The following is a 25,653-nucleotide window of genomic DNA, read 5'->3' on the forward strand; positions in this document are numbered from 1 at the left end:
TCCAGTCACAGTGAGCAGGGTTAGCTGTATAGTCCAGTCACAGTGTGCAGGGTTAGCTGTATAGTCCAGCAGTCACAGTGTGCAGGGTTAGCTGTATAGTCCAGTCACAGTGAGCAGGGTTAGCTGTATAGTCCAGTCACAGTGAGCAGGGTTAGCTGTATAGTCCAGCAGTCACAGTGAGCAGGGTTAGCTGTATAGTCCAGTCACAGTGAGCAGGGTTAGCTGTATAGTCCAGTCACAGTGAGCAGGGTTAGCTGTATAGTCCAGTCACAGTGAGCAGGGTTAGCTGTATAGTCCAGTCACAGTGAGCAGGGTTAGCTGTATAGTCCAGTCACAGTGAGCAGGGTTAGCTGTATAGTCCAGTCACAGTGAGCAGGGTTAGCTGTATAGTCCAGTCACAGTGAGCAGGGTTAGCTGTATAGTCCAGTCACAGTGAGCAGGGTTAGCTGTATAGTCCAGTCACAGTGAGCAGGGTTAGCTGTATAGTCCAGCAGTCACAGTGAGCAGGGTTAGCTGTATAGTCCAGTCACAGTGAGCAGGGTTAGCTGTATAGTCCAGTCACAGTGAGCAGGGTTAGCTGTATAGTCCAGTCACAGTGAGCAGGGTTAGCTGTATAGTCCAGTCACAGTGTGCAGGGTTAGCTGTATAGTCCAGCAGTCACAGTGTGCAGGGTTAGCTGTATAGTCCAGCAGTCACAGTGAGCAGGGTTAGCTGTATAGTCCAGTCACAGTGAGCAGGGTTAGCTGTATAGTCCAGCAGTCACAGTGAGCAGGGTTAGCTGTATAGTCCAGCAGTCACAGTGAGCAGGGTTAGCTGTATAGTCCAGTCACAGTGAGCAGGGTTAGCTGTATAGTCCAGCAGTCACAGTGAGCAGGGTTAGCTGTATAGTCCAGTCACAGTGAGCAGGGTTAGCTGTATAGTCCAGCAGTCACAGTGAGCAGGGTTAGCTGTATAGTCCAGTCACAGTGAGCAGGGTTAGCTGTATAGTCCAGTCACAGTGAGCAGGGTTAGCTGTATAGTCCAGCAGTCACAGTGAGCAGGGTTAGCTGTATAGTCCAGCAGTCACAGTGAGCAGGGTTAGCTGTATAGTCCAGTCACAGTGTGCAGGGTTAGCTGTATAGTCCAGTCACAGTGAGCAGGGTTAGCTGTATAGTCCAGCAGTCACAGTGAGCAGGGTTAGCTGTATAGTCCAGTCACAGTGAGCAGGGTTAGCTGTATAGTCCAGTCACAGTGTGCAGGGTTAGCTGTATAGTCCAGCAGTCACAGTGAGCAGGGTTAGCTGTATAGTCCAGTCACAGTGAGCAGGGTTAGCTGTATAGTCCAGTCACAGTGAGCAGGGTTAGCTGTATAGTCCAGTCACAGTGAGCAGGGTTAGCTGTATAGTCCAGCAGTCACAGTGAGCAGGGTTAGCTGTATAGTCCAGTCACAGTGAGCAGGGTTAGCTGTATAGTCCAGCAGTCACAGTGAGCAGGGTTGGCTGTATAGTCCAGTCACAGTGAGCAGGGTTAGCTGTATAGTCCAGCAGTCACAGTGAGCAGGGTTAGCTGTATAGTCCAGTCACAGTGAGCAGGGTTAGCTGTATAGTCCAGTCACAGTGAGCAGGGTTAGCTGTATAGTCCAGTCACAGTGAGCAGGGTTAGCTGTATAGTCCAGTCACAGTGAGCAGGGTTAGCTGTATAGTCCAGTCACAGTGAGCAGGGTTAGCTGTATAGTCCAGCAGTCACAGTGAGCAGGGTTAGCTGTATAGTCCAGTCACAGTGAGCAGGGTTAGCTGTATAGTCCAGTCACAGTGAGCAGGGTTAGCTGTATAGTCCAGTCACAGTGAGCAGGGTTAGCTGTATAGTCCAGCAGTCACAGTGAGCAGGGTTGGCTGTATAGTCCAGTCACAGTGAGCAGGGTTAGCTGTATAGTCCAGTCACAGTGAGCAGGGTTAGCTGTATAGTCCAGTCACAGTGAGCAGGGTTAGCTGTATAGTCCAGTCACAGTGAGCAGGGTTGGCTGTATAGTCCAGTCACAGTGAGCAGGGTTAGCTGTATAGCCCAGCAGTCAGTGAGCAGGGTTCGCTGCATTGCTGTAACTCAGGATTTAAATAACGTTTGGTATGCATGAGAGAAACCCACAGCCCTCCAGAACTGTTTCATGAATATTGAAATTCAATCGAGTGAAGCTTCTTTAAATAACCCGCACTCTGCCTCTTGTGCCCAGACCCCGGCTGGTGCTGTTGGGTCTTGTTTTCGTCAGGCTGCGGGAGGTGACAGGGGAGAGCTTGTCTGAATTCACAGGACACCGGGGCAGAGCCTCACAACATGAGGATGTGGAGCAGACAGGCGGGGAGCGTGCAAGCATGTGCCCAGACTGACAGCAGATTAATTGAGCATACAGATTAATCTACAATAATGATGATGCTGTGCTTTCAGATTCAGTGGCAGAAGAAGAATTCACAGTAATGCAGGGTTGTTTACCCTCTCATATCGGGGGGAGCAGATTGTCCTGTTTCCAGCTCATCCCCCGAGCTGCACTGTGTGTGATCAGCTGGCCAGGACATTATTACATTTAGAAATATCAGCAGCTTTCAAAATGCATTAATCCAGGGGAATGCATTCAGATTGTGTGTGTGTGCGTGTGTGTGTGTGTGTGTGTGTGTGTGTGTGTGTGTGTCTGTATGTCTGCATTTATGAACTGTATGTATATAATTAAATTCATTCACATTGGATTGCTGTGCTGAAAATCTTTTGGTTCTTTATGTGCATACAATAGGAATATCTGAACCAATCGATGTAACAAAGAAACGGTCAGTTTGAATCACACAGGCTCCTCTGTAGCGCTGTCCACGGGCATCGACTCAGTGTTCTCCATCTCCTTTGTTTAAAAGCACACGTTAGCTTTTATTGGTTTTAAGTTCTGTTGATTAATTCCTGAACTCAATCAGTGCTTCTCAAAACACCTGCGGTGAGGTTAGAAACGAGGAGCACATTCACTGGAGCGCTTGCCTGGCTTTGAACACCTGCGGTGAGGTTAGAAACGAGGAGCACATTCACTGGAGCGCTTGCCTGGCTTTGAACACCTGCGGTGAGGTTAGAAACGAGGAGCACATTCACTGGAGCGCTTGCCAGGCTTTGAACACCTGCGGTGAGGTTAGAAACGAGGAGCACATTCACTGGAGCGCTTGCCTGGCTTTGAACACCTGCGATCAGGTTAGAAACGAGGAGCACATTCACTGGAGCGCTTGCCTGGCTTTGAACACCTGCGATCAGGTTAGAAACGAGGAGCACATTCACTGGAGCGCTTGCCTGGCTTTGAACACCTGCGGTGAGGTTAGAAACGAGGAGCACATTCACTGGAGCGCTTGCCTGGCTTTGAACACCTGCGGTGAGGTTAGAAACGAGGAGCACATTCACTGGAGCGCTTGCCTGGCTTTGAACACCTGCGGTGAGGTTAGAAACGAGGAGCACATTCACTGGAGCGCTTGCCTGGCTTTGAACACCTGCGGTGAGGTTAGAAACGAGGAGCACATTCACTGGAGCGCTTGCCTGGCTTTGAACACCTGCGGTGAGGTTAGAAACGAGGAGCACATTCACTGGAGCGCTTGCCTGGCTTTGAACACCTGCGGTGAGGTTAGAAACGAGGAGCACATTCACTGGAGCGCTTGCCTGGCTTTGAACACCTGCGGTGAGGTTAGAAACGAGGAGCACATTCACTGGAGCGCTTGCCTGGCTTTGAACACCTGTGGTGAGGTTAGAAACGAGGAGCACATTCACTGGAGCGCTTGCCTGGCTTTGAACACCTGCAGTGAGGTTAGAAACGAGGAGCACATTCACTGGAGCGCTTGCCTGGCTTTGACCCTGTGGCTTAATTTGAAAGTAAATGTTCTTATTTTATTTTAGCGAAAGTTTAGGGGTAGGGAACTATCAGTGCAAATCAGAAGACAGCTACTTTCCAAAAATACTACCCCTGTATACACAATGCATGTTTAACTGAGAGAGCAGATGAACTCTCTAGCAGCGCTGGAAACACATGTGGAACGGGTGTGCTGTCAGTGTAGGAGCGTGTGAACGGGTTTGCTATCAGTGTAGGAGCATGTGAACGGGTTTGCTATCAGTGTAGGAGCGTGTGAACAGGTTTGCTATCAGTGTAGGAGCGTGTGAACAGGTTTGCTATCAGTGTAGGAGCATGTGAACGGGTTTGCTATCAGTGTAGGAGCGTGTGAACGGGTTTGCTGTCAGTGTAGGAGCGTGTGAACGGGTTTGCTATCAGTGTAGGAGCGTGTGAACGGGGTTTGCCCTCTCTCCATCTCCCTCTCCTCTCTCCCTCTCCCCCTCCCTCTTCCCCTCCCTCTACACTCCCCTACTCCCCCCCTCCCCTCTGCCTCTTCCTCTCCCCCCTCCCCCTCCCCTGCCCCTCTGCCTCCACCCCTCGTTGCAGTATGTCCCAGATGTGTTGTGCTGACACAGAGTATTGTAACAGTAAGCCTATCAGGCATGTTAGTGGATTAGGAGAGGCCATTAAAAGCCAATCTCTGCTTCTAAATATACAACTGAGACGGGCTTAACCCCGGTGCTTCCCTTCATCCCTTCAATGAGGCGCACAGGAATAAAAGAGATTTAAAATACTCTCTCTCATTCAAACCCCTATCCCAGGCCTGTCCCAAGCATGCTCTACGTATGTTGTAAGCGTGTTCGCGCTGTCCTCACCGTGAACCCCGATGATCTAATCAGCGCTTCCTAGTCACTGCAGTGAGTGTTTGAGCAGCGGTGTGACGGCTCAGTCATGTTGTATTCCTAGTCACTGCAGTGAGTGTTTGAGCAGCGGTGTGCCGGCTCAGTCATGTTGTATTCCTAGTCACTGCAGTGAGTGTTTGAGCAGCGGTGTGACGGCTCAGTCATGTTGTATTCCTAGTCACTGCAGTGAGTGTTTGAGCAGCGGTGTGACGGCTCAGTCATGTTGTATTCCTAGTCACTGCAGTGAGTGTTTGAGCAGCGGTGTGACGGCTCAGTCATGTTGTATTCCTAGTCACTGCAGTGAGTGTTTGAGCAGCGGTGTGCCGGCTCAGTCATGTTGTATTCCTAGTCACTGCAGTGAGTGTTTGAGCAGCGGTGTGCCGGCTCAGTCATGTTGTATTCCTAGTCACTGCAGTGAGTGTTTGAGCAGCGGTGTGCCGGCTCAGTCATGTTGTATTCCTAGTCACTGCAGTGAGTGTTTGTGATTACACTTTCAATACAGGTCAGAAACACCAAGGTTGAGAAGCGCCAGAATAATATACTGATGAAACTAGTTACTGAAACCATATTGTATATTAAAGTGAGGCTGTGTATATTGAGGTGACGCTGTGTATATTGAGGTGTTGATGTGATGCTTCTGTTTGACTTGCAGTTCCGGGACCCCCTGCTGGGATCAAGGCAGTCCCCTCCTCTGCCAGCAGTGTTGTGGTGTCTTGGCTCCCCCCCACAAAGCCCAATGGTATCATCCGCAAGTACACCATCTTCTGCTCCAGCCCAGGATCCGGGCAGCCGGTAAGTCAGCTCACACACACACACACACACACACACACACACACACACACACACACACATGCACACACACACACACACACACTCACATGCACACACACACACACACACACACACAAACACGTTCACACACACACACACACACGAACACACCCGCTCACACACGCACACACACACACACACACACACACACAAACACGTTCACACACACACACACATGAACACACCCGCTCACACACGCACACACACACACACACACACACACACACACACACTCACACACACAGACCCGCTCACAGACACACACACAAACACGCTCACACACACACACACACACATATTTATAGAGAAGATCTAATAATGGCGGGGGTGGGGTGGGGGGGGCGGATTATAGGCAACCTGCAAATTCCTGCTTATCAAAAAGCCCCGTCTCAAATTCATTTCAATATCTGTGTCTCATCACGTTGCCATGGCAACCTAATCTTTTCATCACAGACAGGGTGGGAGGGAATGAGCGAGGGACTGGTTAAACTGCTGGCATCGGATATACATAAATATAGAGAGAGAGAGAAGGAGATAGAGGATAAACAGAAAGGCGATCTGCAGCCCCTCCCAGCTCAGTCTCCCTGATTGAGATGCTGCTGAGCGCAGCGTAAGGTGATAGTACACAGAACTTGCTTTCTCCTCCTGCCTTCACTGGCGTTGTCTTACCCACACTCAGCACTCTCGCTGTCTCTCTGTCTCACTCAGCACTCTCGCTGTCTCTCTGTCTCACTCAGCACTCTCGCTGTCTCTCTGTCTCTCTCAGCACTCTCGCTGTCTCTCTGTCTCACTCAGCACTCTCGCTGTCTCTCTGTCTCACTCAGCACTCTCGCTGTCTCTCTGTCTCACTCAGCACTCTCGCTGTCTCTCTGTCTCACTCAGCACTCTCGCTGTCTCTGTCTCACTCAGCACTCTCGCTGTCTCTCTGTCTCTCTCAGCACTCTCACTGTCTCTCTGTCTCACTCAGCACTCTCGCTGTCTCTCTGAATCACTCAGCACTCTCGCTGTCTCTCTGTCTCTCTCAGCACTCTCGCTGTCTCTCTGGCTCTCTCAGCTCTCTCGCTGTCTCTCTGTCTCACTCAGCACTCTCGCTGTCTCTCTGTCTCACTCAGCACTCTCGCTGTCTCTCTGTCTCACTCAGCACTCTCGCTGTCTCTCTGTCTCTCTCAGCACTCTCGCTGTCTCTCTGGCTCTCTCAGCTCTCTCGCTGTCTCTCTGTCTCTCTCAGCACTCTCGCTGTCTCTCTGTCTCACTCAGCACTCTTGCTGTCTCTCTGTCTCTCTCAGCACTCTCGCTGTCTCTCTGTCTCACTCAGCACTCTCGTCGTCTCTCTGTCTCACTCAGTACTCTCGCTGTCTCTCTGTCTCACTCAGCACTCTCGCTATCTCTCTGTCTCACTCAGCACTCTCGCTGTCTCTCTGTCTCACACTCAGCACTCTCTCTGTCTCTCTGTCTCTCTCAACACTCTCGCTGTCTCTCTGTCTCTCTCAGCACTCTCTCTGTCTCTCTGTCTCACACTCAGCACTCTCTGTCCCTCTGTCTCTCTCAGCACTCTCGCTGTCTCTCTGTCTCTCTCAGCACTCTCTCTGTCTCTTTGCCTCACACTCAGCATTCTCGCTGTCTCTCTGTCTCTCTCAGCACTCTCGCTGTCTCTCTGTCTCACTCAGCACTCTCGCTGTCTCTCTGTCTCACTCAGCACTCTCGCTGTCTCTCTGTCTCTCAGCACTCTCGCTGTCTCTCTGTCTCTCTCAGCACTCTCGCTGTCTCTCTGTCTCACTCAGCACTCTCGCTGTCTCTCTGTCTCACTCAGCACTCTCTCTGTCTCTCTGTCTCACACTCAGCACGCTCTGTGTCTCACTCTCAGCACTCTCTCAGGACTCTCACTCTCAGCACGCTCTGTGTCTCACTCTCAGCACTCTCCGTGTGCTGTGTGCTCTCCACTGCACAGCCCCAACACTGACTGCAACACCTGCTTTCCCTTACAAAAGTGTCCCATTGTAACAGCACAGCAAAGAGTAATCAGACATAGTGAAAGCTTGGCAACCCAAGGTAAACTATGGCAAATGCAAAGTATAACCATGGGTAAACCAGGGTGGAAAACTACAAAGTGACCGTGCGACACTTTTATAAGGTAGATGAGCCACGCCCTGACGTAGCAGCTGTCCTTCACCTCCTATCCACTGTGAGATCTGCTGGGTTTGCACAAGCTCTGCGATGCATGAAGGAGCTCAGTGATAGCACAGAGACTGTGTGAAATACCACCCTGTGAGAAGAGATAAGGCATCATCTACTGCAGCTGGGTGGGTTCTGTGTGTTTCTGCTTCACTATCAGCATCCAGATCTCCTGCGTTTACATGCTGGAGGATATCTGAAAATCTGTTCACAGAGGAGACATGAAACCAGCTTCCTCAGATAACTCTGACACAGCGAGCTCTGGAGACCTGGAGTCAGCCTCTCTTTGTTCTGGAAGAGATACGGGCCCCTGTATAACTGACACTGATGCCCTGCTGACACGACCTGGTGCTGTGATGCAGGGTGTCACCAGCTGGACCGTCAGAGGAAACGTTTTTAATATTACAGTCCTGCAATAGGAATAGGCTTGTATCTATCCCTGATTCCAAACATTCAAATTGTTTTGAGGGGGAACTAAGAGAAACAGTGCACCATTTTTTCAAGGGTTTACCCCAGTCTCAGTGTGTGTGTGTGTGTGTTAGTGTGTGTGTGTGTGTGTGTGCGTGTCAGTGTGTGTGTGTCTGTGTGTGTGTGTGTGTGTGCGTGTCAGTGTGTGTGTGTCAGTGTGTGTGTGTGTGTGTGTGAGTGTCAGTGCGAGTGTGTGTGTGTGTGCGTGTCAGTGTGTGTGTGTGTGCATGTCAGTGTGTGTGTGTGTGTGTGTCAGTGTGTGTGTGTTGGTTCTCGGTTCTCGTGTGTCAGTGTGTGTGTGTGTCAGTGTGTGTGTGTGTTGGTTCTCGGTTCTCGCGTGTCAGTGTGTGTGTGTTGGTTCTCTGTTCTTGGTTCTCGCGTGTCTGTGTGTGTCAGTGTGTGTGTGTGTGTCAGTGTGTGTGTGTTGGTTCTCGGTTCTCGTGTGTCAGTGTGTGTGTGTTGGTTCTCGGTTCTCGCGTGTCAGTGTGTGTGTGTGTGCGTGTGTGTCAGTGTGTGTGTTGGTTCTCGGTTCTCACATGTCAGTGTGTGTGTGTGTGTTGGTTCTCGGTTCTCGCGTGTCAGTGTGTGTGTGTTGGTTCTCGGTTCTCGCGTGTCAGTGTGTGTGTGTGTGTGTTGGTTCTTGGTTCTCGCGTGTCGGTGTGTGTGTGTTGGTTCTCGGTTCTCGCGTGTCAGTGTGTGTGTGTTGGTTCTCGGTTCTCGCGTGTCAGTGTGTGTGTGTGTGTGTTGGTTCTTGGTTCTCGCGTGTCGGTGTGTGTGTGTTGGTTCTCGGTTCTCACATGTCAGTGTGTGTGTGTGTGTTGGTTCTCGGTTCTCGCGTGTCAGTGTGTGTGTGTTGGTTCTCGGTTCTCGCGTGTCAGTGTGTGTGTGTGTGTGTTGGTTCTCGGTTCTCGAGTGTCGGTGTGTGTGTGTTGGTTCTCTCTTCTTGCGTGTCAGTGTGTGTGTGTGTTGGTTCTCTGTTCTCGCGTGTCAGTGTGTGTGTGTGTCAGTGTGTGCGTGTTGGTTCTCGGTTCTTGCGTGTCAGTGTGTGCGTGTTGGTTCTCGGTTCTCGCGTGTCAGTGTGTGCGTGTTGGTTCTCTGTTCTCGCGTGTCAGTGTGTGTGTGTCAGTGTGTGCGTGTTGGTTCTCGGTTCTTGCGTGTCAGTGTGTGCGTGTTGGTTCTCGGTTCTCGCGTGTCAGTGTGTGTGTGTTGGTTCTCGGTTCTCACATGTCAGTGTGTGTGTGTGTGTTGGTTCTCGGTTCTCGCGTGTCAGTGTGTGTGTGTTGGTTCTCGGTTCTCGCGTGTCAGTGTGTGTGTGTGTGTGTTGGTTCTCGGTTCTCGAGTGTCGGTGTGTGTGTGTTGGTTCTCTCTTCTTGCGTGTCAGTGTGTGTGTGTGTTGGTTCTCTGTTCTCGCGTGTCAGTGTGTGTGTGTGTCAGTGTGTGCGTGTTGGTTCTCGGTTCTTGCGTGTCAGTGTGTGCGTGTTGGTTCTCGGTTCTCGCGTGTCAGTGTGTGCGTGTTGGTTCTCTGTTCTCGCGTGTCAGTGTGTGTGTGTCAGTGTGTGCGTGTTGGTTCTCGGTTCTTGCGTGTCAGTGTGTGCGTGTTGGTTCTCGGTTCTCGCGTGTCAGTGTGTGTGTGTTGGTTCTCTGTTCTCGCGTGTCAGTGTGTGTGTATCAGTGTGTGCGTGTTGGTTCTCGGTTCTTACGTGTCAGTGTGTGCGTGTTGGTTCTCGGTTCTCGAGTGTCGGTGTGTGTGTGTTGGTTCTCGATTCTTGCGTGTCAGTGTGTGTGTGTGTTGTTTCTCTGTTCTCGCGTGTCAGTGTGTGTGTGTCAGTGTGTGCGTGTTGGTTCTCGGTTCTTGCGTGTCAGTGTGTGCGTGTTGGTTCTCGGTTCTTGCGTGTCAGTGTGTGCGTGTTGGTTCTCGGTTCTCGCATGTCAGTGTGTGCGTGTTGGTTCTCGGTTCTCGCGTGTCAGTGTGTGTGTCAGTGTGTGCGTGTTGGTTCTCGGTTCTCACGTGTCAGTGTGTGCGTGTTGGTTCTCGGTTCTCGCGTGTCAGTGTGTGCGTGTTGGTTCTCGGTTCTTGCGTGTCAGTGTGTGCGTGTTGGTTCTCGGTTCTTGCGTATCAGTGTGTGTTGGTTCTCGGTTCTCGCGTGTCAGTGTGTGTGTGTCAGTGTGTGCGTGTTGGTTCTCGGTTCTCATGTGTCAGTGTGTGTGTGTTGGTTCTCGGTTCTCGCATGTCTTGTTTCTCACACTCTCTTGCTCTGTGTCTCAGGCCCCCAGCGAGTACGAGACCAGTCCGGAGCTCCTGTTCTATCGCATCGCTCACCTGAACCGCGGGCAGCAGTATCTGCTCTGGGTCGCGGCCGTCACCTCGGCAGGAAGAGGAAACATCAGCGAGAAGGTCACTGTGGAGCCTGCTGGGAAGGGTGAGCCTTCAGAAACCAACAGAAAAATCACTCACCGCGCCACTTACAACTTACTGTTTATTTTTTGAGCTTGAGTTTTCCTGCTGCTAATTACTCCTCTCACTCCCCCTCTCCCCCTCTCCCCCATTCCCCTCTTCCCCATGCCCCTGCCTCCTCTGCCCCACTCTCTCCCCGAGCAAGGCAGCCCCTCCCCTGTCACAGGAAAGCGAGTCAGGCTGGAAGTGACAGAGCGCTTCCTGTAGGAAAACACCGCTGTTAATTATTTGGAGACGCTTGCGCGGCCAAATTAACTGGCCTCTGTTGGGAAGACAAGCAGTGTCTTAGCAAATAGACAAGCAATTTGTAGCGCGAGGGAGGCGATCGATATCCTCTGGATTACACAGAGAACACTCAATACACCTCGCAACACTCCACACTTAATAACAAGCTTTATAAATCCATTCTCCGGGAGGCAGGCCCCAGTCGATACTTTACTGAAGGACAAATGGCAGCAGACCATTAAGAGATCAAGAAATTGCCTATTTGTGTTTATGCTGAGGCCTCCAGCAGAGACACACAAACTGTTTACCTGCCCATCAGCAGGGTCAGCTGGACTGGTCAACACCTGCACAAAGTGGGGTCGATGGCCCAGAGTATAGCTTCAGCATGTTCACAGCACAGCGCAGCACAGCACAGCACAGCACAGTGTAGCACTGTTTAGTGTACTGCTTGGTGTAGCTATAACTCTGACCCCTTCTTCTCCTCCCTCCAGCCCCAGCGAAGATCATCTCTTTTGGGGGCACGGTCACCACACCCTGGATGAAGGATGTGCGCCTGCCCTGCAGCTCTGTGGGAGAGCCCGCCCCCTCCATCAAGTGGACCAAGGACAGGTGAGCTGTATAGCGCCTTTCCCAGAACCCTTACAAGCAAAGACCCGGTTCTGCAGTGCGAGAGTCCGGACTGAGACAGGATGCAGCCTCTTCATAACATGCTGTCCCTGTGTTAATGCCATGTTCTTATTGATCCTGTGTTCTCCCGTGTGCCGCAGTGAGGACTCTGCTATCCCGCTCACGCTAGACGGGCACCTCCTCATCCTGGCCAACGGAACCCTGGTTCTGCGCGCCGTCAAAGCCGAGGATTCTGGGTACTACACGTGCACCGCCACGAACACGCTGGGCTTCGACACCATCATCATCAATCTGCTGGTGCAAGGTACCCTTTAGTGTTACGTGCGATTGTATCAGCGCTGTACAGGTTGAAGTAGTCACTGTTCCCTGTGTACTAGGATGAGTGTCTACTAGGATCACTGTTATATGATAGCACCACGCAGGGTAGAGTGTGTGCTGTCATCAGGATTCAGTTTTGTGGATCGCTGGGGTATCCCCCCTGCCTGATCACTCCCCTCTCGTGTCTCTGTGTCTGTCTGTGTGCTCAGTGCCTCCGGACCAGCCTCGCCTGACCGTCTCCACCACCTCCACCTCCTCCATCACCCTGGCCTGGGTACCGGGAGACAACGGGGGCAGCTCCATCCGAGGTAGGGAGGGAGAGTGAGAGCGAGAGTGAGAGTGAGAGCGAGAGCGAGAGAGAGAGAGAGAGAGAGCGAGCGAGAGAGAGAGAGAGAGAGCGTGAGAGTGAGAGCGAGAGAGAGAGAGAGAGCGAGAGAGATAGAGTGTGTTCATCACACACACACACACACACTCTCACACTCGCTGTGTGGTGTGTAGCAGTGTGTCAGTGTGTGTGTGTGTGTGTGTGTGTGCGTCTGTGCAGAGGTGAGAGAAGGTGTGTTGGGAACTCGCAGCTGAAGCTTTGTGGTGAGGATCTGTTTTTTCTCGACTGTGAGTTTGCAGCGGTGTGAAGGACAGCTGCAGAGGCCTCCTGTCCGCAGTTCATTACCGCCACCCTGTGGCTGTCAGCTGCAATAACATGTGTGGGAATGGCATGGTGAAGCAGTGCTGTGCTGTGCGGTGATGTCACGCTTCACTGGGACTCTCCCCTTTAGCTGCAGGGGGAATCGTTTTAAATGCGTTTTCTTTATGGGATTTCCATAATGTTTCTCTTTTATGATTTTCATTATAATCACTTCTCTTTCTAAAGTCCCATTCAGCCCCATTCAGCGCGCCTATCTGCTGACACACTGATCTGCAATTGTAATGAGCCTGTACAAGGCAGCCCTGATTGTGCTATTCACTGGGCAGAACCAGCACAGTGGAGCGGGTCTAAAGAGCTTACACACCCCCTCCCAGCGCACACACTCACACACAGGCAGGAGCAGCCGTGCCACAGACAGCTATTAAAATCACCTGTCTGATCAGCGCAAGCAGAAGATGTGATGCTCCGTACACATCCACAATGGAAAAACAGCAAGACAGTGTGTGTGTGTGTGTGTGTGTGTGTGTCAGCGCGTAGGAGTGTGTGTGTCAGAGCATGTCAGTGTGTGTGTGTGTGTGTGTGTGTGTGTGTGTGTGTGTGTGTCAGCGCGTAGGAGTGTGTGTGTCAGAGCATGTCAGTGTGTGTGTGTGTGTGTCAGCGCGTAGGAGTGTGTGTGTCAGAGCATGTCAGTGTGTGTGTGTGTGTGTGTGTGTGTGTGTGTGTGTGTGTGTCAGCACGTAGGAGTGTGTGTGTCAGAGCATGTCAGTGTGTGTGTGTGTGTGCAGTACTCAGTGTGTGTGTGTGTGTGTGTGTGCAGTACTCAGTGTGTGTGTGTGTGTATGTGCAATACTCAGTGTGTGTGTGTGTGCAGTACTCAGTGTGTGTGTGCGTATGTGCAGTACTCAGTGTGTGTGTGTGTGTGTGTGCAGTACTCAGTGTGTGTGTGTGTGTGTGTGTGCAGTACTCAGTGTGTGTGTGCGTGTGTGCAGTACTCAGTGTGTGTGTGTGTGTGTGTGCTCCTCTCATTGACCTGTTCTCTGTCTCCTCTCCCAGGCTTCGTCCTGCAGTACTCAGTGTGTGTGTGTGTGTGTGTGCTCCTCTCATTGACCTGTTCTCTGTCTCCTCTCCCAGGCTTCGTCCTGCAGTACTCAGTTGATAACAGCGAGGAGTGGAAGGACGTGTTCATCAGCTCCACAGAGCGCTCCTTCAAACTGGACAACCTCAAGTGTGGCACCTGGTACAAAGTGAAGCTGGCAGCCAAGAACAGTGTGGGGGCCGGCAGGATCAGCGAGATTATAGAAGCAAAGACCTTCGGGAGAGGTGAGGGACGACAGAGGAGAGGAGAGGGGAGGGGAGGAGAGGGGAGGGGAGGGGAGTGGGGAGGGGAGAGGAGAAGGGAGATAGGAGAAAGGGGAGAGGAAAGGTAGAGAAAAGAAAGGGGAGAGGAGAGGGGAGAGGAGAGGGAAGAGGAGAGGAGAGGAGAAAGGGGAGAGGTGAGGAGAGAGGGGAGGGTGTTGTCCTGACTGATGACTCTCTCTCTCTCGGTGTCTCAGAGCCCTCCTTCAATAAGGACCAGCATCTCTTCACTCACCTGAACTCGACACACGCTCGGCTGCACCTGCAGGGCTGGAACAACGGCGGCTGCCCCATCAACGCCATCCTGCTGGAGTTCAGACCCAAGGGCACCTGGGCGTGGCACACGCTGCGCACCAACACCTCTGCCGACCTGTTCCTGGCAGAGCTGCGCGAGGCCACCTGGTACGAGCTGCGCATGAAGGCCTGCAACAGCGCCGGCTGCGGGAACGAGAGCGCGCAGTTCGCAACGCTGGACTACGATGGGAGTGAGTACACACTCACTGAGGAACACACTGAGAAACACACTGAGAAACACACTCACTGAGAAACACACTGAGAAACACACTCACTGAGAAACACACTGAGAAACACACTCACTGAGGAACACACTCGCTGAGAAACACACTCACTGAGAAACACACTCGCTGACAAACACACTCACTGAGAGACACACTCACTGAAAAACACACTCGCTGAGAAACACACTCGCTGACAAACACACTCACTGAGAGACACACTCACTGAAAAACACACTCGCTGAGAAACACACTCGCTGACAAACACACTGAGAAACACACTGAGAAACACACTCACTGAGAAACACACTCACTGAGGAACACACTCGCTGACAAACACACTCGCTGACAAACACACTCACTGAGAAACACACTCGCTGAGAAACACACTCGCTGACAAACACACTCGCTGACAAACACACTCGCTGAGAAACACACTCGCTGAGAAACACACTCGCTGAGAAACACACTCACTGACAAACACACTCGCTGAGAAACACACTCGCTGAGAAACACACTCACTGAGAAACACACTTGCTGAGAAACACTCGCTGAGAAACACACTCACTAAGAAACACACTCGCTGAGAAACACACTCGCTGAGAAACACACTGAGAAACACACTCACTGAGAAACACACTCACTGACAAACACACTCACTGACAAACACACTCGCTGAGAAACACACTCGCTGAGAAACACACTAAGAAACACACTCACTGACAAACACACTCGCTGAGAAACACACTCGCTGAGAAACACACTCACTAAGAAACACACTCGCTGAGAAACACACTCGCTGAGAAACACACTCACTGACAAACACACTCGCTGAGAAACACACTCACTGACAAACACACTCGCTGAGAAACACACTCGCTGAGAAACACACTCGCTGAGAAACACACTCACTAAGAAACACACTCGCTGAGAAACACACTCACTGAGAAACACACTCGCTGAGAAACACACTCACTAAGAAACACACTCACTAAGAAACACTCGCTGAGAAACACACTCGCTGAGAAACACACTCGCTGAGAAACACACTCACTAAGAAACACACTCACTAAGAAACACTCGCTGAGAAACACACTCGCTGAGAAACACACTCACTGAGAAACACACTCGCTGAGAAACACACTCGCTGACAAACACAATCACTGAGAGACACACTCACTGACAAACACAATCACTGACAAACACACTCACTGAGAAACATTTAATGTCAATAGAAACCAGTGTCGGGTCAAATAGACCCGAAACATAAAAGTAGTGTTAGAAACACACACTCACTGCAGCACACATGTGGAGACACACACGCTCACACATTAAATATTCTTTCAATTCACTTGCTTACTGCAATCATCTGTTTGTAAAGTGTATATGTGTCTGTGCCCAGCAGCAGTGCCAGGGTGGAGGAAAGGAGAGGAGAGGAGAGGAGAGGAAAGGAAAGGAGAGGAGACGAGAGGAAAGGAGAGGAGAGGAAAGGAAAGGAGAGCAAAGGAGAGGAGATGAAAGGAAAGGAGAGGAGAGGAAAGGAGAGGAAAGGAGAGGAGATGAAAGGAAAGGAGAGGAGAGGAAAGGAGAGGAAAGGAGAGGAGAGGAGAGGAGAGGAAAGCAGAGGCGAGGAAAGGAGAGGAGAGGAGAGGAGAGGAAAGCAGAGGAGGGAAAGGAGAGGAAATGAAAGGAGAGGAGAGGAGAGGAGAGGAGAGGAGAGGAGAGGAGAGGAGTGGAGAGGAGAGAGGAGAGAGGAGAGGAGCGGAGGGGAGAGGAGAGAGGAGAGGAGAGGAGAGAGGAGAGGAGAGGAGAGGAGAGGAGAGAGGAGAGGAGAGGAGTGGAGAGGAGAGAGGAGAGGAGAGGAGAGAGGAGAGGAGAGTGGACACACACATTAGGAGTCATTAACAGGGTACTAACAGGACAGACCTGCTGCATGCAGTGTACAGTGGAGCCCTTAGCAAACCCTAATGTGTTCTCTATGGTGGGTCTTCTCCACACAACAGACAGACAGACACAGGGGCCCTGAGCTGCAGATACAAAGCACTCCAGTACAGGGAATGAGTTTGTATCTATGTGTCTCTCTCTCTCTCTCAGGCACTATCCCCCCTATCAAGTCTGCGCGTGACGAGGGGGATGATGTGAAGAAGCTGTTCACCATCGCCTGCCCCGTCATACTGGTGACACTGGGAGCGGCCCTGCTCTTCATCATCCGCAAGAAACGCAAAGAGAAGAGGCTCAAGAGACTACGAGGTGAGACCAGTACAGGCAGACAGTAAACCAGCATACACATACTGAACCAGTATACACACACACCGAACCAGTATACACATACTGAACCAGTATACACACACGCTGAACCAGTATACACACACACCGAACCAGTATACACACACCAAACCAGTATACACACACCAAACCAGTATACACATACTGAACCAGTATACACATACTGGACCAGTATACACACACCAAACCAGTATACACATACTGGACCAGTATACACATACTGAACCAGAATACACATACTGAACCAGTATACACACACACCGAACCAGTATACACACACACCGAACCAGTATACACACATCAAACCAGTATACACACACACCGAACCAGTATACACACACCAAACCAGTATACACACACCGAACCAGTATACACACCGAACCAGTATACACATACTGAACCAGTATACACACACACCAAACCAGTATACACATACTGAACCAGTATACACATACTGAACCAGTATACACACACACTGAACCAGCACACACACACACTGAACCCGCACACACACACATTGAACCAGCACACACACACACACACTGAACCAGCACACACACACACTGAACCAGCACACACACACACACACACACTGAACCAGCACACACACACGCACACACACACACACACACACACACTGAACCAGCACACACACACACACACACACACACACATATGCCTCATCCTTGCTCCTCTTCTTGCTGGTATTAATCAGAGCCTGTTGGCTCGTTTTGTTTCAGATGCTAAAAGCCTGGCAGAGATGCTGATCAGGTAAGAGCCCCTGATTTTCAGGTAGTGTTGCACGAGGCACTTCACTCCACTTAAACATTTATTTGTGAAAAAGCTAAACTGCAATCGTTCACATGGGACAGCCTCTCATCAGCCATTTACTGTGCTGTAAACAAGGCTGATCAACAACAGCATTAGAACGAGCGTGGCTTCCACGCATTTGAACCTTGTCTGCATGGGCTACCGACACCACCTACTGGCCGTGGGTGGTAGAGACTGCCCAATGTATTTCCATGGAACCAAGTTTCCCTTGTGAAAATACAGAGACCTTTTCAAATAACTAAAAAAAAATTACAATCACAAATACTGTAGTGGGGGTGGGGCGCTATCTCCACTGAGCCACATCATGCGTTTATGTCATTTATATTGAAATGGTTAAATGAATGTGAACTGACCCAAGTGCTGATGCGGTTGTTGTGGTGTTTTGGTGATTGCTTGGTGACTCTGTGTTTTGGTGATTGCTTGGTGACTCTGTGTTTTGGTGATTGCTTGGTGACTCTGTGTTCTGGTGATTGCTTGGTGACTCTGTGTTTTGGTGATCAGTTGGTGACTCTGTGTTCTGGTGATTGCTTGGTGACTCTGTGTTTTGGTGATTGCTTGGTGACTGTGTTTTGGTGATCAGTTGGTGACTCTGTGTTCTGGTGATTGCTTGGTGACTCTGTGTTCTGGTGATCAGTTGGTGACTGTTTTGGTGATTGCTTGGTGACTCTGTGTTTTGGTGATTGCTTGGTGACTGTGTTTTGGTGATTGCTTGGTGACTCTGTGTTTTGGTGATTGCTTGGTGACTCTGTGTTTTGGTGATTGCTTGGTGACTCTGTGATTGCTTGGTGACTCTGTGTTCTGGTGATCAGTTGGTGACTCTGTTTTGGTGATTGCTTGGTAACTGTGTTTTGGTGATTGCTTGGTGACTCTGTGTTCTGGTGATCAGTTGGTGACTGTGTTTTGGTGATTGCTTGGTGACTCTGTGTTTTGGTGATTGCTTGGTGACTCTGTGTTTTGGTGATTGCTTGGTGACTGTGTTTTGGTGATCAGTTGGTGACTCTGTGTTCTGGTGATTGCTTGGTGACTCTGTGTTCTGGTGATCAGTTGGTGACTGTTTTGGTGATTGCTTGGTGACTCTGTGTTCTGGTGATCAGTTGGTGACTCTGTTTTGGTGATTGCTTGGTGACTGTGTTTTGGTGATTGCTTGGTGACTCTGTGTTTTGGTGATTGCTTGGTGACTGTGTTTTGGTGATTGCTTGGTGACTGTGTTTTGGTGATTGCTTGGTGACTCTGTGTTTTGGTGATCAGTTGGTGACTCTGTGTTCTGGTGATTGCTTGGTGACTGTGTTTTGGTGATTGCTTGGTGACTGTATTTTGGTGATTGCTTGGTGACTGTGTTTTGGTGATTGCTTGGTGACTGTGTGATTGCTTGGTGACTGTGTTTTGGTGATTGCTTGGTGACTGTGTTTTGGTGATCAGTTGGTGATTCTGTGTTCTGGTGATTGCTTGGTGACTGTGTTTTGGTGATTGCTTGGTGTCTCTGTGTTTTGGTGATCAGTTGGTGACTGTGTTTTGGTGATTGCTTGGTGACTCTGTTTTGGTGATTGCTTGGTGACTCTGTGTTTTGGTGATTGCTTGGTGACTGTGTTTTGGTGATTGCTTGGTGACTCTGTGTTTTGGTGATTGCTTGGTGTCTCTGTGTTTTGGTGATCAGTTGGTGACTGTGTTCTGGTGATTGCTTGGTGACTCTGTGTGATTGCTTGGTGACTGTGTTTTGGTGATTGCTTGGTGGCTCTGTGTTTTGGTGATCAGTTGGTGACTGTTTTGGTGATTGCTTGGTGACTGTGTTTTGGTGATTGCTTGGTGACTCTGTGTTTTGGTGATTGCTTGGTGACTGTGTTTTGGTGATTGCTTGGTGACTCTGTTTTGGTGATTGCTTGGTGACTCTGTGTTTTGGTGATTGCTTGGTGACTGTGTTTTGGTGATTGCTTGGTGACTCTGTGTTTTGGTGATTGCTTGGTGACTCTGTTTTGGTGATTGCTTGGTGACTGTGTTTTGGTGATTGCTTGGTGACTCTGTGTTTTGGTGATTGCTTGGTGACTGTGTTTTGGTGATTGCTTGGTGACTGTGTTTTGGTGATTGCTTGGTGACTCTGTTTTGGTGATTGCTTGGTGACTCTGTGTTTTGGTGATTGCTTGGTGACTCTGTGTTCTGGTGATTGCTTGGTGACTCTGTGTTCTGGTGATTGCTTGGTGACTGTGTTTTGGTGATTGCTTGGTGACTGTATTTTGGTGATTGCTTGGTGACTGTGTTTTGGTGATTGCTTGGTGACTGTGTGATTGCTTGGTGACTGTGTTTTGGTGATTGCTTGGTGACTGTGTTTTGGTGATCAGTTGGTGATTCTGTGTTCTGGTGATTGCTTGGTGACTCTGTGTTTTGGTGATTGCTTGGTGACTGTGTTTTGGTGATTGCTTGGTGACTGTGTTTTGGTGATTGCTTGGTGACTCTGTGTTTTGGTGATTGCTTGGTGTCTCTGTGTTTTGGTGATCAGTTGGTGACTGTGTTCTGGTGATTGCTTGGTGACTGTGTTTTGGTGATTGCTTGGTGACTGTATTTTGGTGATTGCTTGGTGACTGTGTTTTGGTGATTGCTTGGTGACTGTGTGATTGCTTGGTGACTGTGTTTTGGTGATTGCTTGGTGACTGTGTTTTGGTGATCAGTTGGTGATTCTGTGTTCTGGTGATTGCTTGGTGACTCTGTGTTTTGGTGATTGCTTGGTGACTGTGTTTTGGTGATTGCTTGGTGACTCTGTTTTGGTGATTGCTTGGTGACTCTGTGTTCTGGTGATTGCTTGGTGACTCTGTGTTCTGGTGATTGCTTGGTGACTCTGTGTTCTGGTGATTGCTTGGTGACTGTGTTTTGGTGATTGCTTGGTGACTGTATTTTGGTGATTGCTTGGTGACTGTGTTTTGGTGATTGCTTGGTGACTGTGTGATTGCTTGGTGACTGTGTTTTGGTGATTGCTTGGTGACTGTGTTTTGGTGATCAGTTGGTGGCTCTGTGTTCTGGTGATTGCTTGGTGACTCTGTGTTTTGGTGATTGCTTGGTGTCTCTGTGTTTTGGTGATCAGTTGGTGACTGTGTTTTGGTGATTGCTTGGTGACTGTGTTTTGGTGATTGCTTGGTGACTGTGTTTTGGTGATCAGTTGGTGACTGTGTGATTGCTTGGTGACTGTGTTTTGGTGATTGCTTGGTGACTGTGTTTTGGTGATTGCTTGGTGACTCTGTGTTTTGGTGATTACTTGGTGACTGTGTGTTTTGGTGATTACTTGGTGACTGTGTTTTGGTGATTGCTTGGTGACTCTGTGTTTTGGTGATTGCTTGGTGACTGTGTTTTGGTGATTGCTTGGTGACTGTGTGATTGCTTGGTGACTGTGTTTTGGTGATTGCTTGGTGACTCTGTTTTGGTGATTGCTTGGTGACTGTGTTTTGGTGATTGCTTGGTGACTCTGTGTTTTGGTGATTGCTTGGTGACTCTGTGTTCTGGTGATCAGTTGGTGACTCTGTGTTTTGGTGATCAGTTGGTAACTCGGTGTGTTTTTCACGCTTGTTTTGGGAGCAGTAAGAATAACCGCAGCTTCGACACGCCGGTGAAGGGCCCCCCCCAGGGGCCACGGCTTCACATCGACATCCCGAGAGTGCAGCTCCTCATCGAGGACAAGGAGGGGATCAAACAGCTGGGTGAGGAGAGGGATGGGGCTGCCTGTCTGTGTGTGTGTGTGTGTGTGTCTGTCTGTGTGTTTGTCTGTGTCTGTGCCTGTGTGTGTGTGTGTCTGTGTCTATATATGTCTATCTGTACGTGTGTGTGTGTCATTACAGCACAGCCCCAATATGACCTCACAGAAGGAGGCGTGTCTTTGCATTATCAATAATAACCCTGCCCCTTCCTGTCTCTGACAGGTGAAGACAAGGCCACGATCCCTGCGACGGACACCGAGTTCAGCCAATCATTGAACCCGCAGAGCTTCTGCACGGGTGTGTCCCTGCATCACCCCGCCCTCATCCAGAACACTGGCCCTCTGATTGACATGTCTGACATCCGGCCCGGCACCAGTGAGTACCACCACAGGGGGGCGCTGTGCACAATGAACAGCCTGAGTACCTCTTGTTGCTGCTCCAGAAATGTGTAGCGCGAAATGAAGCAGTGAAGCAGTAGCTGGGTGTGATTCTGTGTTGATGGAGTCCAGTGAAGGAGCAGCTGGGTGTGTATCTGTGTTGATGCTCCAGTGAAGCAGTAGCTGGGTATGTATCTGTGTTGATGCTCCAGTGACGCAGTAGCTGGGTGTGTATCTGTGTTGATGCTCCAGTGAAGCAGTAGCTGGGTGTGTGTCTGTGCTGATGGAGTCCAGTGACGCAGTAGCTGGGTGTGTATCTGTGTTGATGGAGTCCAGTGAAGCAGTAGCTCGGTGTGTATCTGTGTTGATGCTCCAGTGACGCAGTAGCTGGGTGTGTATCTGTGTTGATGCTCCAGTGAAGCAGTAGCTGGGTGTGTATCTGTGTTGATGGAGTCCAGTGACGCAGTAGCTGGGTGTGTATCTGTGTTGATGCTCCAGTGAAGCAGTAGCTGGGTGTGTATCTGTGTTGATGCTCCAGTGACGCAGTAGCTGGGTGTGTATCTGTGTTGATGGAGTCCAGTGACGCAGTAGCTGGGTGTGTATCTGTGTTTATGCTCCAGTGACGCAGTAGCTGGGTGTGTATCTGTGTTGATGGAGTCCAGTGACGCAGTAGCTGGGTGTGTATCTGTGTTGATGCTCCAGTGACGCAGTAGCTGGGTGTGTATCTGTGTTGATGCTCCAGTGTCGCAGTAGCTGGGTGTGTATCTGTGTTGATGCTCCAGTGACGCAGTAGCTGGGTGTGTATCTGTGTTGATGGAGTCCAGTGAAGCAGTAGCTGGGTGTGTATCTGTGTTGATGCTCCAGTGACGCAGTAGCTGGGTGTGTATCTGTGTTGATGGAGTCCAGTGACGCAGTAGCTGGGTGTGTATCTGTGTTGATGCTCCAGTGACGCAGTAGCTGGGTGTGTATCTGTGTTGATGCTCCAGTGAAGCAGTAGCTGGGTGTGTGTCTGTGTTGATGGAGTTCAGTGACGCAGTAGCTGGGTGTGTATCTGTGTTGATGCTCCAGTGAAGCAGAAGCTGGGTGTGTGTCTGTGTTGATGGAGTCCAGTGAAGCAGTAGCTGGGTGTGAATCTGTGTTGATGCTCCGTGACGCAGTAGCTGGGTGTGTATCTGTGTTGATGCTCCAGTGACGCAGTAGCTGGGTGTGTATCTGTGTTGATGGAGTCCAGTGACGCAGTAGCTGGGTGTGTATCTGTGTTGATGCTCCAGTGAAGCAGAAGCTGGGTGTGTATCTGTGTTGATGGAGTCCAGTGACGCAGTAGCTGGGTGTGTATCTGTGTTGATGCTCCAGTGACGCAGTAGCTGGGTGTGTATCTGTGTTGATGCTCCAGTGAAGCAGTAGCTGGGTGTGTGTCTGTGTTGATGGAGTCCAGTGACGCAGTAGCTGGGTGTGTATCTGTGTTGATGCTCCAGTGAAGCAGAAGCTGGGTGTGTGTCTGTGTTGATGGAGTCCAGTGAAGCAGTAGCTGGGTGTGTATCTGTGTTGATGCTCCAGTGACGCAGTAGTTGGGTGTGTATCTGTGTTGATGCTCCAGTGAAGCAGTAGCTGGGTGTGTGTCTGTGTTGATGGAGTCCAGTGACGCAGTAGCTGGGTGTGTATCTGTGTTGATGCTCCAGTGTCGCAGTAGCTGGGTGTGTATCTGTGTTGATGCTCCAGTGACGCAGTAGCTGGGTGTGTATCTGTGTTGATGGAGTCCAGTGACGCAGTAGCTGGGTGTGTATCTGTGTTGATGCTCCAGTGACGCAGTAGCTGGGTGTGTATCTGTGTTGATGCTCCAGTGAAGCAGTAGCTGGGTGTGTGTCTGTGTTGATGGAGTCCAGTGACGCAGTAGCTGGGTGTGTATCTGTGTTGATGCTCCAGTGAAGCAGAAGCTGGGTGTGTGTCTGTGTTGATGGAGTCCAGTGAAGCAGTAGCTGGGTGTGTATCTGTGTTGATGCTCCAGTGAAGCAGTAGCTGGGTGTGTATCTGTGTTGATGCTCCAGTGACGCAGTAGCTGAGTGTGTATCTGTGTTGATGCTCCAGTGACGCAGTAGCTGGGTGTGTATCTGTGTTGATGCTCCAGTGACGCAGTAGCTGGGTGTGTATCTGTGTTTATGCTCCAGTGACGCAGTAGCTGGGTGTGTATCTGTGTTGATGCTCCAGTGACGCAGTAGCTGGGTGTGTATCTGTGTTGATGCTCCAGTGACGCAGTAGCTGGGTGTGTATCTGTGTTGATGCTCCAGTGACGCAGTAGCTGGGTGTGTATCTGTGTTTATGCTCCAGTGACGCGGTAGCTGGGTGTGTATCTGTGTTGATGCTCCAGTGACGCAATAGCTGGGTGTGTATCTGTGTTGATGCTCCAGTGAAGCAGAAGCTGGGTGTGTGTCTGTGTTGATGCTCCAGTGACGCAGTAGCTGGGTGTGTAGCTCTGCTGACCGAGGGCTGTCTCCCTCCCAGACCCGGTGTCCAGGAAGAGTGTGAAGTCGGCTCACAGCACGCGGAACCGCTACTCCAGCCAGTGGACCCTGACCAAGTGCCAGGCCTCCACCCCCGCGCGAACTCTGACCTCTGACTGGCGCACCGTGGGGTCACAGCACGGCATCACAGTGACTGAGAGCGACAGCTACAGTGCCAGCCTGTCCCAGGACACAGGTAACATGCAGCACGCAACACACAACACACAACATGCAACACAACACACAGCACGCAACGCGCTCTCTCTCCATGCTCTCTACACACTCTCTCTAACCCTTCTTTCTCTCCCCCCAGATAAGGGTCGGAACAGCATGGTCTCCACAGAGAGTGCCTCCTCCACTTACGAGGAGCTGGCCCACGCCTACGAGCACGCCAAGCTGGAGGAGCACCTGCAGCACGCCAAGTTCGAGATCACAGAGTGCTTCATCTCCGACTCCTCGTCCGACCAGATGACCACGGGCACCAACGAGAACGCAGACAGCATGACCTCCATGAGCACGCCCTCCGAGCCGGGCATCTGCCGATTCACCGCCTCCCCGCCCAAACCACAGGACTACGATCGCGGCAAGAACGTGGCGGTGCCCATCCCACACCGAGCCAACAAGACTGAGTACACTCACACCGTCAACAAGAGTGAGTATTGAGACACTCCCTGAGGCACTCTCACACTGAGACACTCCCTGAGACACTCACACACTGAGACACTCTCACACTGAGACACTCCCTGAGACACTCTCACACTGAGACACTCCCTGAGACACTCACACTGAGACACTCTCACATTGAGACACTCCCTGAGACACTCTCACACTGAGACACTCACACACTGAGACACTCTCACACTGAGACACTCCCTGAGACACTCACACTGAGACACTCCCTGAGACACTCACACACTGAGACACTCTCACACTGAGACACTCCCTAAGACACTCACACTGAGACACTCCCTGAGACACTCACACACTGAGACACTCTCACTGAGACACTCCCTGAGACACTCTCACACTGAGACACTCACACTGAGACACTCTCACACTGAGACACTCCCTGAGACACTCACACTGAGACGCTCTCACACTGAGACACTCACACTGAGACACTCTCACACTGAGACACTCCCTGAGACACTCTCACTCTGAAACACTCCCTGAGACACTCACACTGAGACACTCTCACACTGAGACTCTCACACTGAGACACTCTCACACTGAGACACTCCCTGAGACACTCACACTGAGACACTCTCACAGTGAGACACTCACACTGGGACACTCTCACACTGAGACACTCTCACACTGAGACACTCCCTGAGACACTCACACTGAGACACTCTCACACTGAGACACTCTCACACTGAGACTCTCACACTGAGACACTCTCACACTGAGACACTCCCTGAGACACTCACACTGAGACACTCCCTGAGACACTCTCACACTGAGACACTCCCTGAGACACTCTCACACTGAGACACTCCCTGAGACACTCTCACACTGAGACACTCTCACAGTGAGACACTCACACTGGGACACTCTCACACTGAGACACTCTCACACTGAGACACTCCCTGAGACACTCTCACACTGAGACACTCTCACACTGAGACACTCTCACACTGAGACACACACTGA

The 25,653-nt window shown here is 50.7% G+C and overlaps 1 protein-coding gene across 1 annotated transcript in view; it reads left to right on the forward strand.

Annotated features, from left to right (window-relative positions):
• LOC117968466 (cell adhesion molecule DSCAML1-like) overlaps positions 1-25,653 on the forward strand; it is a 99,677-nt gene that overhangs the window by 72,068 nt on the left and 1,956 nt on the right. The window contains exons 12-24 of the mRNA XM_059009495.1: positions 5,371-5,510; positions 10,456-10,609; positions 11,361-11,478; positions 11,637-11,800; positions 12,024-12,122; positions 13,592-13,780; positions 14,014-14,301; positions 16,426-16,581; positions 17,358-17,388; positions 21,010-21,128; positions 21,348-21,500; positions 24,002-24,196; positions 24,314-24,652. Coding sequence (XP_058865478.1) covers positions 5,371-5,510; positions 10,456-10,609; positions 11,361-11,478; positions 11,637-11,800; positions 12,024-12,122; positions 13,592-13,780; positions 14,014-14,301; positions 16,426-16,581; positions 17,358-17,388; positions 21,010-21,128; positions 21,348-21,500; positions 24,002-24,196; positions 24,314-24,652 — 2,145 coding nt within the window. The remainder of the gene's footprint in view (positions 1-5,370; positions 5,511-10,455; positions 10,610-11,360; positions 11,479-11,636; positions 11,801-12,023; positions 12,123-13,591; positions 13,781-14,013; positions 14,302-16,425; positions 16,582-17,357; positions 17,389-21,009; positions 21,129-21,347; positions 21,501-24,001; positions 24,197-24,313; positions 24,653-25,653) is intronic.

This window comes from Acipenser ruthenus, chromosome 39 (assembly GCF_902713425.1).
Source record: "Acipenser ruthenus chromosome 39, fAciRut3.2 maternal haplotype, whole genome shotgun sequence".
NCBI classification, from domain to species: Eukaryota; Metazoa; Chordata; class Actinopteri; order Acipenseriformes; family Acipenseridae; genus Acipenser; species Acipenser ruthenus.